The following is a 15385-nucleotide window of genomic DNA, read 5'->3' as shown; positions in this document are numbered from 1 at the left end:
TTGTTAATTTTAGCCATTCTGACCAGTGTGAGGTGGTATCTCATTGTGGTTTTCATTTGTATTTCCCTGATGATGAGTGATGTTGAGCATTTTTTCATGTGTCTGTTGGCCATTTGTGTATCTTTCTTGAGAATTGTCTGTTCGTGTCTTCTGCCCATTTTATGATTAGGCCTTTTGTTTTTTGGGTGTTGAGTTTGATAAGTTCTTTAAAGATTTTGAATACCAGTCCTTTATCTGATAAGACATCTGCAAATACCTCCTCCAATTCTGTAAGTTGCCTTTTCATTTTGTTGACTCTTTCCTTTGCCATGGAAAAACTTTTTGTCCTGATGAAGTCCTTAATAGTTCATGCTTGCTTTTGTTTCTGTTGCCTTTGGAGATGTGTCTAGCAAGAAGCTGCTACAGCTGAGGTCAAAGAAATTGTTGCCTGTATTCTCCTCTAGGATTTTGATGGATTCCTATCTCACATTTAGGTCTTTCATCCATTTTGAGTTTATTTTTGTGTTTGGTGTAAGAAAGTGGTGCAGTTTCATTCTTCTGCATGTGGCCGTCCAATTTTCCAAAGACCATTTGTGGAAGAGACTGTATTTTTTTCTGTTGGATATTTTTTCTTACTTTGTCAAAGATTAGTTGACTGTAGAGTTGAGGGTCCATTTCTGGGGTCTCTATTCTATTCCAATTATCTATGTGTCTGTTTTTGTGCCAGTATTATACTGTCTTGATGATTACAGCTCTGTAATACAGCTTGAAGTCCAGAACTGTAATGCCTCCAGCTTTGGCTTTCTTTTTTCTTTTTTTTTTTTTTTAATATTTTATTTATTTATTTGACAGACAGAGATCACAAGTAGGCAGAGAGGCAGGCAGAGAGAGAGAGAGAGGGAAGCAGGCTTCCTGCGGAGCAGAGAGCCCGATGCGGGGCTCAATCCCAGGACCCCGAGGTCATGACCCGAGCCGAAGGCAGCAGCCCAAACCACTGAGCCACCCAGGCGCCCCTGGCTTTCTTTTTTCAACTTTACTTTCACTCTTTGGGATCTTTTGTGGATCCATAAAAATTTTAGGATTGTTTGTTCCAGCTTTGTGAAAAAATGCTGATGGGATTTTGATAAGGATTGCATTGAATGTGAAGATTACTTTGGGTAGCATAGACATTTTAACAATATTTGTTTTTCCAATCCATGAGCATGAAATGTTTGTCCATTTCCTTGTGTCTTCTTTAATTCCTTTCATAAGCGTATTATACTTTTCAGAGTACAGATGCTTTATGTCTTTGGTTAGATTTATTCCTGGGTGTCTTATGCATTTTGGTGCAATTGTCAGTGGGATCAATTCCCTGATTTTTCTTTCTTCTGCCTCATTGTTAGTGTACAAAAATGCAACTGACTTCTCTGCATTGATTTTATATCCTGCCACTTTGCTGAATTCATGTATGAGTTCTAGCAATTTGGGGGTGGAGCCTTTTGGGTTTTCTACATAAAGTATCATGTCATCTGTGAAGAGTGAAAGTTTGACTACTTTGCCGACTTGTATGCCTTTTATTTCTTTTTGCTTCTGATTGCTGAAGCTAGGACTTCCAGTACTATGTTCAACAACAGTGGTGAGAGTGGACATCCCTGTCATGTTCCTGACCTTAAAGGAAAAACTCAGTTTTTCACCATTGAGGATGATATTCACTGTGGTTTTTTTAGATGGCTTTTATGATATTCAGATATTTTCCTTCTATCCCTACACCACAGAGAGTTTTTATCAAGAAAGGATGCTATGTTTTGTCAAATTTTTTTTCTTGCATCTATTGAGAAGATCATATGGTACTTGTCCTTTCTTTTATTAATGTGGTATATCGCATTAATTGATTTGCTGATGTTGAACTACACTTGGAGTCTAGGAATAAACCCCACTTGATCGCAGTGAACAATCTTTTTAATGTACTGTTGGATCCCATTAGATAGTATCTTGGTGAGAATTTTTGCATTCATGTTCATCAAGGATATTGGTCTGTATTTCTCCATTTTAGTGGGGTCTTTTTCTGGTTTTGGGATCAAGGTTATGCTGGCCTCATAAAATTATTTTGGAAGTTTTCTTTCCATTTCTATTTTTTAATGATTTTATTTATTTATTTGACAGAGATCACAAGCAGGCAGAGAGGCAGGCAGAGAGAGAGGAGAAAGGAGGAAGCAGGCTCCTCACTGAGCAGAGAGCCCAACACGGGGCTCTATCCCAGGACCCTGGGACCACGACCCGAGCCGAAGGCAGAGGCCCCAATCCACTGAGCCACCCATAGTTTCAGAAGAATAGGTATTAATTCCTCTTTAAATGTTTGGTAGAATTCCACTGGGAGGCCATTTGGCTCTGGACCCTTGTTTGTTGGCAGATTTTTTTAAGAGATCTTTATTTATTTTTTTTAAAGATTTATTTATTTATTTGACAGAGAGAGATCACAAGCAGGCAGAGAGGCAGGCAGAGAGAGAGAGGAGGAAGCAGGCTCCCTGCTGAGCAGAGAGCCCGATGCGGGAATCAATCCCAGGACCCTGAGATCATGACTTGAGCCAAAGGCAGCGGCTTAACCCACTGAACCACCCAGGTGCCCAAGATCTTTATTTATTTGAAAGAGAGAGAGAGAGAACAAGCAGGATGAGAAGCAGTGGAGAGATAGAAGCAGACACCTCGCTGAGTAGGGAGACTGACATTCAGTCCAATCCCAGGACACTGAAATCATGACTCTAGCCAAAGACAGACACCTAACCAACTGAGCCACCCAGGCACCCTTGTTGGGAGATTTCTGATTACTGCTTCAGTTTATTTGCTGGTGAGGCACCTGGATGACTCAGTTGTTAAGCATCTGCCTGCTGCTCAGGTCATAATCCCACAGTCCTGGGATCGAGGCCCACATTGGGCTCCCTGCTCAGCGGGGGGCCGGCTTCTTCCTCTCCCAGTCCCCCTGCTTGTATTCCCTCTCTCACTATCTCTCCCTTTGTCAAATAAACAAAGAACATTTTAAAAATAAGGAAATAAAATAAAAGACACTTAAGAATGAAAAGTTCAGACACAGATTGGGAGAAATAATTTTTTTTTAAGATTTTATTCATTTATTTTTCTCTTTATCTCTGAAATTTGCAGGCTTCACAATTATATGCTGAGGTATTGACCTGTTTTTACTGATTTTGAGGGGGATTCTCCTGGACTTGAATGCCTGTTTCCTTCCACAGATTAGGGGAGTTCTCAGCTATAATTTGTTCAAAAAACCTTCTGCCCCCTCTCTCTGTTCATCTTCTGGGACCCCTATTACTTGAATTTTCTTTTGCTTTATGGTATCACTGATTTTGAAGTCTCCCTTTATAATCTAGTAGTTGTTTTTCTCTCTGTTTCTCACTTTCCTTATTCTCCATCATTTTGTCTTCTATATCTCTTCTGCCTCATTTATCCCAGCTGTTAGAGCCTCCATTTCTTACTGCATCTCAATAATAGCATTTTTAACTTCGGCCTGATTAGATTTTTAGTTCTTTTATTTCTATAATAAGGGTTTCTCTAGTGTTTTCTATGCTTTTTTTCAAGCCCAGCTAGTATCTTTACAATCGTTGTTTTGAATTCTAGTTCCAACATCTTACTTATATCCATATTGATTAAATCTCTGGCAGGGAGTACTTCCTCATGTTCTCTTTTAGGGTGAGTTTCTCTGTCTTCTCATTATGTCCAGAAAAGAATAAAAGAAAGTGAGAGAAAAGGCAAAAATAACACCACCAGAAAAAAAACAAACCAGAAGAAAATAGAAACAAAACAAAATAAGAAAAAATCAAACAAGAAGTAAAATAGATAATACTAATAAAAGAAAAAAGTAAAACAGAATGAAACAATAAACCAGATCCTTGGTGTGTTTTGGTCTGTTTGTTAAAAGAAACTAGATCTGGGGGGTGCCTGGGTGGCTCATTCATTAAATGTCTGCCTTTGGCTCGGGTCATGATCCCAGGGTCCTGGGATCGGAGCCCCTGCATCAGGTTCCCTGCTTGGCAGGAAGACTGCTTTTCCTCTTCCACTCCCCCTGCTCATATTCCTGCTCTCACTCTCTCTCTCTCACTGTGAAATAAATAAATACGATCTTTAAAAAAAAAAAAGAAAGAAACTAGATCTCAAAATAGGGAAGAAAAACATGTATATACAAAACTACAATAAAATACAACATGGAAACATAAAATACATACATAAAATATATTTTATATATTTATATATAAAAATACATATATTTTATAATACATATAAAATATACTTTTATAATACATAAATATATGTATTTATATTATAAAATATACAAATATAAACTATATATATAACATATATATAAAAATTTTAAAAGAATTGAAAGAAATGATAGCTGAAAAAAAAATCTGAAAAACTAAAGAATAATAAAAAAAAACATGCATGCTATATACTGATTTCCCCTAGCCCTGAACTTCTGCAGTTTTATTTGATCGGTAAAGTTGGTATTAGCCAGATGTTCCTGCTGGTCTTCCTGGGGAGGGGCCTGTTGTGCTGCTTTTCCCGGGGGAATCACAGTCCCCTTGCTGGAGGGCCAGGCTCCATGTAAGTGGCTCAGGAATGCACTATGTGGTGCTCTTTTGCTCCCTGATGTCTTTCAGCACAGATTGGAAAGATGAAAATGGCAACACACCATCTCTAGCTGCCGTACTGAAAGTTCGTGCCCCCGACTCTTTAGTGAGCCCTCACAGAAAAGCAGTCACTCACTCTTGTCTCCATGATTTCTGTCTAAACTCTGTGTTCATCCAGCCTGTGACAGCACTTTTATCTCACACATGGAACCCAGTTTCCACTCTCTAAACTTCACAGACTTCTGTGATACAAACACTTGCCCTTCTCCTGGAGTGGGGGTGGGGGGAGTCTCACCACTTTTGCCTCTTGCTGGGTCCCTGCCCAGAGAGTGGTCACCCAACTGTGCAGCAGTTCACAGTGCATGGCAACAACAAGCAGAAAGCTGTGCCTAGACTATTTTCATCCAGCTTCCTTCTCCAATGCCTGGGAACTCTGCTGCACTCAGGTAGGCCCGTTCTTCTTGTGCCCTCTGGGACCGTGGACCATGCTCTCTCACCTGGAATTTTGCCCCACTTTGCCACTTCAGCACCTTTGAGCCAGGGAAGTCCCTACCCCAGTAGACTTTTAAAAGTTGATTTTGTGTTCCACTGTTTATAATGCTTTGTGGTGACCTCCTTAACCAGGCTCCTCCCCATGTTATCCTCCAATATATTGCCCCAGATTCATGTCCCTGTACCTCCTACCTTCCAAAAAGTGATCGCTTTTCTATTTGTAGAATTGCAGCATCTCTTTTCTCAGATCTTTGATTTATTTCGTACCGGTTCAGAATGATTTGATAACTATCTAGCTGAATTCCAGGGACCAGACAAACTTAGGGTCTTCTCTTCCTCCACCATCTTAACTCCTTCCCCCAACTCATTTCTTTGTAAAAAATTTTTTTATTTAAATTCAATTAACTTAGTTTATTATTAGTTTCAAAGGTAGACTTTAGTGATTCATCAGGTGCTTATAACATCCAGTGCCCTCCTTAATGCCCATCACCCAGTTACCCCATCTCCCCACAAACCTCGGTTTCTTTTAGTTCTTTATCCATTATTTACTTTAGTTCTTTGAGCATATTTAAGGCAGTTAAGGTGTTTGTCTAGTGAGTCCAACGTCTGGGCATCTTCAGGGGCAGTTTATGTTAATATTCCTTTACCGTATATGTGAATGGGCTAGAATTTTGTTTCTTTGCATGCTTTTCTTGTTGAAAACGTAACATTTTTAATATTATAATGTAACTTTGGAAATCAGCATCATTGTTGTTGAGGGTTTTGGTTTTTGTTGTTTAGTTATTGTGTTCGGCTTAGTGACTTCTTTGAATTCCTTTTGGTAAAGACTAAATTTATTGTCATGAGTGGTCACTAAATCTGTTAGCTTACTGTCCACCTGGTGATTTCACAGAGATTTCCTTCAGTGCCTGGGGACAAAACAACTCCCAGTACTTACATCTGGGCTTCATGTGTCTTGGGGCATACCTGCAATATTCAGCTGGGAAGCATAAAATGTTGCCTTTACTCTAATATCTTGCTTGCCCAGGGCTTCAAGATCAGCCAGAGATGAGTGCTTAGAGCATTCTCAGGTCTTTTTAAACATGCACCCTGGCCGTTCATGCACATGGCCTTCTAGACTTATGTGGAAGCTTTTCGAAGTCTTTATTCCCCCAAGGCATTTCATTCCCTAGCCTTTTCTTCTCAGGTTTTTCAGTGTATCTATTTTTGCCCCAACTATGGTGGTGGTTGGTTTCTTTGCATTTAAATATTTTGGGGGGGAATCACCTCCGTGTAGCTATTTTTCCAACCTGAGAGAGTTCTGAGTTAGGGCAGGAAAAAAAAAAAAAAAGAAAGAAAGAAAGAAAAGAAAAAAGAAAAACAGAAAGAGAAAAAAGTAAAAGGAGGGGAAAGGCCTTTGTGTTAGTCCTTCAAGGACCCACCTAAGAGTCAACCACAATTGTTTGGAACCAAAAATCTGCTTTGCTTTCTCCATTATCTGGAACCTATGTTGGGAATATGGACTTCATCTTCAAGACCTAGAAATGGGGGGTTAAGTAAGAGTAAGTTAAAATGACACAACGCTTTTGTACTGGGTTTCAATCAAGTTTTTCTCAAGCATTCACTTGCTTGGTGGAAAACTCTTGACTATTTTCATAGAGATTCATAGAGTGGATTGTGACAGTTCGGGTCAGGTTTGTTTTGTTTGTTTTTGGTATTTGTGTGGACACACAGGACTTTGACATTCCCTCTCCCACCTCTTTCACTGATGTCACCGTCATTTCTGTTTTACCTGCTTTGAGACTCTACTAGGTACATACATGTTAAAAATTAATATATCCCCCCCTGCCCCGGAAAAGTCCTCTCTGCTGTCCACAGGAGCCACCCGCAGTCAGCTTTACCGCTTACAAAAAAGCAGTCCATCCCTCGTGCCCTCCCTGCTGTTTGGCCAGCAAGACGGCGTCCCACAGTCCCGCCAAGGGTCCGTCCGCTGTCGTCCTCCCCGTCTGACTCTTCTGCTGATTCGGATGCACTCTCGGGCAAGTCATCTCCCATCTGCTGGAACCTTCCGGACTGTGCATCCCACATGTATTTGACGGTGACCTTGAATTCAGCCATCTCATACCTGAAAAGCTTCAGCACGCGGGCCTGCTCTGGGGTCAGCATATCGCCCTCCTTGCCCACCTCGTGGTCGGACAGCAGCGTCACCACCCCTCTCCGGAGGGCGGTGGGCAGGCCCAGCTGCCTCAGCTGTGGCTCCATGGAGTGGGGGAACTGCTCCAGGGGCCGTGGGTCCAGGGTCGCAGTGAAAGTTGCTTTGTTTCCGGCTGGAGCGAAGTCCACTTTGGCGTATTTCGTAAACCACTCCTTCACTTCCTCCTTGCTGCGGTGGGTGAAAAGGACACCGACCTCACCCCTCAACTTCTTGCTGACCTGATGTAGGTTGTCTCTGTACTCGTCAGCTGGGCTTCGATCCAAGGCCACTATCATCACCTGGTTTTTGCCAAAGAACATCCGGCTGTGCTTCCAGTTTAACCGCTTACAAAACGGATGTCCTAAGGCTTGCTGGCCACGGAGAAGAGCTACAGGTACTTGTACGTGGCCACACATTTCCCAAGCTCTTCGATCAGGTTCTGTTTCAGTTCTAAGCCTTTCTTGGCAGTTTTGGTTAAGGAAACTTTCTTGTCGCGCTTGGATTTGGGCATCGCGTTGCCGGCACATGCGGCGGCAGGCGGTGCTGACAGCCCCCTAAAGTCTGTTTTTAAAAAGTTTTGCCTATTCTGTTTTTTCGTATAAAAGAAATCATACAATATGATGTCATTTGTAACTCGTTTCTACCACTTGGCATTGTTTCAGGGTTCACCCATGTTAGAACATTCCTTTTTTATGGCTGCAAACTACGCTATTGGATATGCCGCATTTCAGTTATCCATTCATCAGTGACAAACATCTAGGTTCTTTGAGCATTTGGAATATTATGAATAATAATGCTATGAACACCCATGTACAAGTGTTTGTGCAGACATGTGTTCATGGCCTCAAAACGTACTTTGCATCATACTAATATAGGATAAGCCAGCTTACTTTACTTTAGGGAGTATTTGCTTCTTCCATTTCCCCATCCCTTTATGTTCAATCTTTCTGTAATTAAACAGAATCTCTTGTAGTTACGATGTAGCTTCATGTCATTCTTTGTCCAAAATGATAACTTGTCTTATTACTGGCAAATCTAGCCCACTCACAATTATAATTACTATTACTTTTGGATTTGTGTCTATCATATCTTGAAATATCTTGTACATTTTACATGTTAACATTTTACATGTTCTACTCCTACCTTGTCTTTTAAATTGACATCCCCATCCCCTCCCCTAGTTTGAAAGTTACATATGTGTTTTTGTTTTTTGGATTTGTTTGGTTTTTTGTTTTTGTTGTTTTTAGTTGACTTTACATTGTGAATATCTAAAGGGGATGACTAATTCTTATCTACTCTCAGAAAATAGTGGAACGAACCATAGCATAGTTCAAATTATATCATCTCTCCCATTGTACTTTAAAAAAAAAACCTTTTGAAACATTCACAGGTTGAAAAGAAATTGTAGAGATACTTACACCTTTCATAATTATAATACAATATCAAAACCCCAAAACTGGCACTCCTGTGTGCAAATTCCTTTCATTTTATCACATGTATAAATTCATGTAACTACCACCACAATCAAGATACAGAAGTATTCCATCACTGCAAAGATCTCATTCATGATGCCCCTTTATAGTCATACCTCCTACCTTCTCCCCATCTCTAATCTCTGCCACTCACTAATGTTTTCCATTTCTATAATTTTGTAATTTTGACAAAAGTTATATAAAATCAGACCATATGTGACCTTTGAAGATAAGCCATTTTTATTCAGCATAATGACATTGAGATCCAGCAAAACTGTTGCGTACATCAGTAATTCATTCCTTTTTATTGCCAAGTAGTATTTAATGGTATGGTTGCGCCATAATTTCTTTCTACTTTTTGGATATTATGAATAAAATTGCTATAAATAATCACGTATGGGTTTTTGTGTAGATGTAAGTTTTCCTTTCTCTGGCATAAATCCCCAAGAGTACAACTGCTGGGTCATACGATAACTATTATACATAGATTTTAAAGAAACTACCAAAATTTTCAAAGTGTCCACTTTACATTCCCACCAGCCATGTATGAGAGATTTGCCATGGCCTTTTTAAATTTTATTTGTTCTAATAGGTATATAGTGATAATTCCATTGTGGTTTTACTCTTTCCTTAATGGTTTAGTAACAGGCTAATTCCTCTCCAGTCCTTACCCATGTCATTCCTTCCCCATTCATGCTCTATAACCACTTTTATTGGATTCTTAATATCCTTCTAGCAATTTGGTTTTACAAATGTAAATTCTAACTAAGTCAAATATAGGTATTATTTCCTCCATGCCTTTTAGTTTTTACACTATTTTCCCATCAATAATGTATTCTGAATCCTTGCCAAATTAGTACAGTGCACCCTCATTTCTTCTTTATAGCTGTACAGCATCCCATTATATAAATGTATGATAGTTTGTTTTGAAAGGGCTTTGTAATTCCACATTGCATTATTTCAAATATTTTATCATAAATAATGCTTCTTATTTGAAATATTTACTTGAGTAACTGTTTTTCATTTCTAGAAAATTTTTTTTCCAATTTTCAATTTGATACTGTTTACACTTGATTCTTTTGTCGCAGCTTAACATTCATACTTTTTTTTCTTAAGATTTTTCATTCATTTATTTGACAGACAGAGATCACAAGTAGGCAGAGAGGCAGGCATATAGAGTGTGGGGGAAGCAGGCTCCCTACTGAGCAGAGAGCACAATGTGGGGCTCGATCCCAGGACCCTGAGATCATGACCCAAGCTGAAGTCAGAGGCTTAACCCACTGAGCCACCCAGGCACCCCTCATACTTTGTTTCTTTTTTTTTTTTTTTTTTTTTTTTTTTTTAAAGATTTTATTTATTTGACAGAGAGAGATCACAAGCAGGCAGAGAGGCAGGCAGAGAGAGAGGAGGAAGCAGGCTCCCTGCTGAGCAGAGAGCCCGATGTGGGGCTCGATCCCAGGACCCTGGGATCATGACCTGAGCCGAAGGCAGCGGCTTAACCCACTGAGCCACCCAGGCGCTCCCATACTTTGTTTCTTAAAGTTCCCAAGAGTCTAATGATTTTTAGCTTTTTTGTCACCTGGTATCATTTATGGCAGGCAGACTGTTCCCTCCTATGGTTTGAATTTGGGGGGGGGGGGAGTTGAGCTCACTCTCAGCAGACTAAATTTATGCTGCCTAGATTGAGGATGTCACTGTCCATAAAGATCTTGCTTCTTCCAAGTGCTCAACAGGCAAATCTAGTTCAAGGAGATTCTTGATGTTAAATTATGAGCTTGTTTTCCCGGCCACAGAAATAGTATAAATTCAAAATCCAAATATATATTAATATAAAATTCTAGTTAAACATTGTCAAGGGAAAAGCTCCCTCTTCTAATCCAGGGCCCTGGCCAAAATAGGTAAGTTTTCCCTTCCTTCCTGAAGAGACTGAATGTTTTTTTAGCTCACTTTGTGGACAGAGTGCAGCCCTTATAAGGGTCCTGGCTGTACGACGGTAAGTTATTTGCTGAGCCCCAAAGTTAGGTATACCATGCAGGTTTTTAGTTTCTTTTTCAGTTCTCTCTGGACACTGGAGATTGTAATTTCTTTATGGTAAGCTGGTTCTTACCCTAGTTTAGTTACTTCTAAGCATTCTGAATTATATGGAATAAGCTTTTTTATTTGTTTACAGCATTTAAAATTACCTCACAAGGGCAAAGAGCAAGGTAGCAGACCACGGAGTCAGACACATCACTCTGAATCCTGGCTGTTACATATAATAGCTCCGTAAGTATAGGCAAACAGTTCATCCCTTTAGCTATCAGTTTTTCCTATAAAGCAAAGATAAAGTTGATGTGAGAATTACACTAATAAAGAATGTAAAATGTTTAGTATAGTGACTAGAATATCTCAACTACTTAAATTACTGTTCATATTTTAATTTTTACAAAATAAAGTAGTATGTTGTTAGAGGGTGGAACTGTGTCATGTATCTACTTTTACCTTTTTTTAAAAATTAAACTCTATGCCCAACATGGGGCTTGAACTCACCTCAAGATCAAAGTCACATGCTCTATTGACTGAACTAGCCAGGAGCTCATCATGTACCTACTTTTAAAAACATCCATAACACTGATTGCAATAGTAGACAAATTCCCCAATTATTTATATATACATAAGACACTAATGCTGTCAATAGAGATTAACAATACCACACTGACCACATCTAACTGTGAACACAATAGTTGAGAAAGGATGACAAAATAAAAGTTTACCATACAAAATAAGATGCTGTTATGAAGTCTGAAAGTTGCATACAATATTGTAGTATATATACAGAACTCCCTTACCATTAAGGTAATCCAAAAACAGAACAAGCTCCCTCACAAAAAAATGAGCTGGTCAATTTTAAGTACTCAGAAGCAGAAAGTGAAGGACTGCTTAAGAGACGGGACAGAAAGGATTCCTTTATTGGGAAATGCTAGGAGTCAACCGTGAAATAAGAGGAGAAAAAATTATTTAGATACTGCCTCATGACACTAATTTAAAAATCCCATGAATACTGCACGAGAGGAGCAGGCTTGGAAACAGTAAACAAAACTTCTTAAACATGTTAGAAACACAAAATCAAATTTAGGAATACTTTTTTAGCTTATTCAAATTGAGTAACAAGAGAAGCAGTTCTCATGCCTTGTTCTATTCCAGATCAACCATACCATCATCAAAAATTCTCTCTTGAATGTATGTTATGACTGCATTGACATTTTCCCCCTTTTCAGTATAGACAACCATTCAAAGGCAAACCTAAATATTAAAAATAGTATGAGAAAGCAGTCACAGAAAACTCAGAATTAAATTTTATTTCACATTGGTAGAAATCATGAAAAAGATTTACATTTTCCCACATTACAGCACATTTCAATGGAATATTTCTTGCTATAAGTTAGATCTTGCTGATTTGTATAACTAAAACAACAATTTTTATTCCTCAAGGTCAAGCAAAATGACTTATTAAATGATTGTTTAAAATTTTTAAATCCAGACATAAACATATGGCTTCATTATTAACATTCTATACAGTCCATTACTAAATTATTTCCATTATCAATTAGCACCCATTTATAAAGATGCATTCCTAACATTGTTTTAGTCAGTTGGAATACAGCAGAAAAACTACCAACAGTTTAGAAATACCAAGTATACATTTTTGCTACATATTAAACTGTTGTAACTATACCATATGTATTGAGTTGTGATTAATCTTTATCACCCATAAATTTGTTCTCCAATAATCTTTACAAATAATCTGAAAAATTCAACTACTTAAAATCAAGTAATTGCTACTTTTATGTTTGCACAATAACTAAATAAAACCCCACCTACTAAAGTGAAGTTTTCAATAAGTTCATTGGCAGATAAAAATAAAGCAAATTTTTCTAATGGACTGTTTATTTTCTACAGTAGTTGGTTTCAAACATATCTACAAACCAAGTAAACTAAAACTATGCTCAAGGAGAATCATCTTAGAGCAAATCATCTTAGAAATAAGTTTTTAAGATGTCTTAAATATTTCAGGACAGACTAGAATATGACCTACATACTCTTTCAGTTAATTACAGAAAAATACAACCACAGAATTATTCCCATTATCTAGACTGAAGATTCTAGTGACTATATAGGCCTAACTGTGGACGAAGGTGCAGTTTAAGAAATAAGTGTAGGAAGTTTAAAGGTTTCTTTATGTAAGAGTAAATACATTTTAAATATCATCAAATCTGTGATTCAAAATGTCAAATTACAGCATGTACTGGTAGCAGATGTCTATGGCAAGGAAGCAATATTTGGTCTGTTATGAAGGATAAAAAAAAAAAAAGAAAACATTTTTAGAGAGGAAAAAAAATATTCAATAGAAATGGTATCAGGGAAAATAAAGCCTGGTCCCCAAATTAAAAGGGCCATCAACTTAACAGAGGAATATTACTCTTTACTGAAGAAGCATTATCCCTATTATTGGGAATAATGTAGTAACACCTCATTCTTATTATGTATTACAATCATTAAGTATATAATGAATACATTTATAAAAATACAGATAATGCATGGTGACTAAGTAATTTTGGAGTAAGTCCATAGACTAAGTCACAGCATGCATAAATCATTTATATCTTAACTGCTCATTTATACCTGAACAAATTTTCATTAAGCATACTAATAATTGTCAAATGATGTAATAAAAAATCTGGTTACAGTATTTTATTTTGCTGAATTACATTTGGGAAAAAGCTTAGCTGCTTCACCTATTTTAATACTAGTATATTCTGAATCCTATTATACAAATACATGTATAGAAACTTAAAAGACCGTATTTCCCACAAGGAGAGAGTATTATGTAGTCGGTGTCATTGGTGGGTATTTGCAAAACATCTGAACACTGCAAACGTTAGAAGTTTCAAGATTGGGCACAGGAAAAGGTTTATACGCTACTACAATGATGCTGGTGTGCACTCCTACACAAGGCCTCTTAGTGACGTCAATCAACTGGAGGTAGAAGTTTATCTATGAATTGCTTGATATCCATCATTTCCTGTTTGGAATAAAGTGATTTAATAAGCAATTACAAAATCAGTAATTAAATCCCTACTAAAATACCACCAACTAAATGTGTGGTGTGCCAAGGTAAGGTAAAACCATATTCTCACTACATCAATTAAATGAAAAGTTGTAACAGAAAAATGAGAATTCAACAGAAATTTCAGAACATTTCCTGTGATTAGGATTATAAATGTACATTCAAATGATAGCTCCCAACTATTATGCAGTCCTATGAAAATGGTCTGCACTTTGCTATAGCTGAACAAAAAACATGGGTGGAGAGAAAGGGGCTTAGGAGTAACAAAACCTATCCAGAGAAATATCAGTAAGGACACAATTATGGTCAACTAACCACAGGTAGAAAAACCTAGATTTTAACCTTCTCTTGTTAGAATGAAATGCTAAATTCGTAGCATAAAATATTTTGTGCCTTTCACAAGGATTTACATACAAGCAACCATTTGAAAGACAACATGTACCTATGAAAGATAAAAAAGAATATATCAAGTATTCATTAAAAAAAAAAAAAAACGTTTTATAAGACTCCTGCATGTGGCTCGGTTTTCCCACTCCCCTCAAATAATTTCCTACTATCATCTCTAGTATTTCTTTTTCTTTCTTTCTTTTTTTTTTTTTTTTTACATTTTATTTATTTGACAGCGATCACAAGTAGGCAGAAAGGCATTGAGAGAGAGAGAGGAGGAAGCAGGTTCCCTGCTGAGCAGAGAGCCCGCTGTGGAACTCGATCCCGGGACCCTGAGATCATGACCTGAGTGGAAGGCAGAGGCTTAACCCACTCAACTACCCAGGTGCCCCTCATCTCTAGTATTTCAAGGCTTAACTCCACAAACACACAAATTAGCAACACAAAGAACCTTCAACCTTACAATTTAGTCAATCAGAAAATAAAGCCACAGCACATAAGTGCTCTATTTTATAACACTCTAAAGTCCTTGAAGTTTCTTGGTCACAATACCTCTTACTACCTCTTTTCACTTTCTGCTCCTCATCATTCAGTCCAATATTCTCCAATGTGACTGCACAAAAAATCATCACCTTTTTTTTTCTTTTTTTCTTGTTGTGTAAGCTCTATGCCCAACTTGGGGCTTGAACACACAACCCTGAGATCAAGAGTCACATGCTTGGGGTGTGCCAACAGTGATTCTTGATCTCAGGGTTATAAGTTCCAGCCCCACACTGAGTGTAGAGATTAGGTAAACAGAATCCTTTTTTTTTTTTTTTTAATTTTATTGATTTGTCAGGGAGAGAGAGCACGCACAAGCAGGGGGAGTGGCAGGCAGAGGGAAAAGCAGGCTCCCTACTAAGCAAGAAGCCTGACGCAGTACTAGATCCCAGGACCCTGGGATCATGACCTGAGCCCAAGGCAGCTGCTTAACTGACTGAGCCACCCTGGCACCCCTGAAGCTTTATTTTAAAAACACATCCACACAAACACATCCACACAAACACAAATACCTGAGTTTACCTGCTAATCCCCAATGTGCTGAATCAGAATTGTGGAGTTTGTGGAGTTCTGGTGTCTGAATATTTATTAAGCTCCAGGGTATTTATAACATAAA

The 15385-nt window shown here is 38.2% G+C and overlaps 1 protein-coding gene and 1 pseudogene across 4 annotated transcripts in view; both read right to left on the bottom strand.

Annotated features, from left to right (window-relative positions):
• Window positions 1–5567: 5567 nt before the first annotated feature.
• On the bottom strand, window positions 5568–9906 carry LOC101684499 (annotated as a pseudogene).
• Window positions 9907–12047: 2141 nt separating this feature from the next.
• The window catches only part of LYPLA1 (lysophospholipase 1), a 39566-nt gene continuing 36228 nt past the window's right edge, over window positions 12048–15385 (bottom strand). For all 4 annotated transcript variants that reach the window (XM_045075787.1, XM_004768815.3, XM_045075788.1 and 1 more), the window contains one exon: window positions 12048–13797. In XM_045075787.1, the coding sequence (XP_044931722.1) occupies window positions 13744–13797 (54 nt within the window). In that variant the 3' untranslated portion in view covers window positions 12048–13743. The remainder of the gene's footprint in view (window positions 13798–15385) is intronic.

This window comes from Mustela putorius, unplaced genomic scaffold (assembly GCF_011764305.1).
Source record: "Mustela putorius furo isolate JIRA1106 unplaced genomic scaffold, ASM1176430v1.1 tig00000151_pilon_pilon_pilon, whole genome shotgun sequence".
In the NCBI taxonomy this organism is placed as follows: Eukaryota; Metazoa; Chordata; class Mammalia; order Carnivora; family Mustelidae; genus Mustela; species Mustela putorius.
This window is presented reverse-complemented; position numbering and strand designations above follow the sequence as displayed.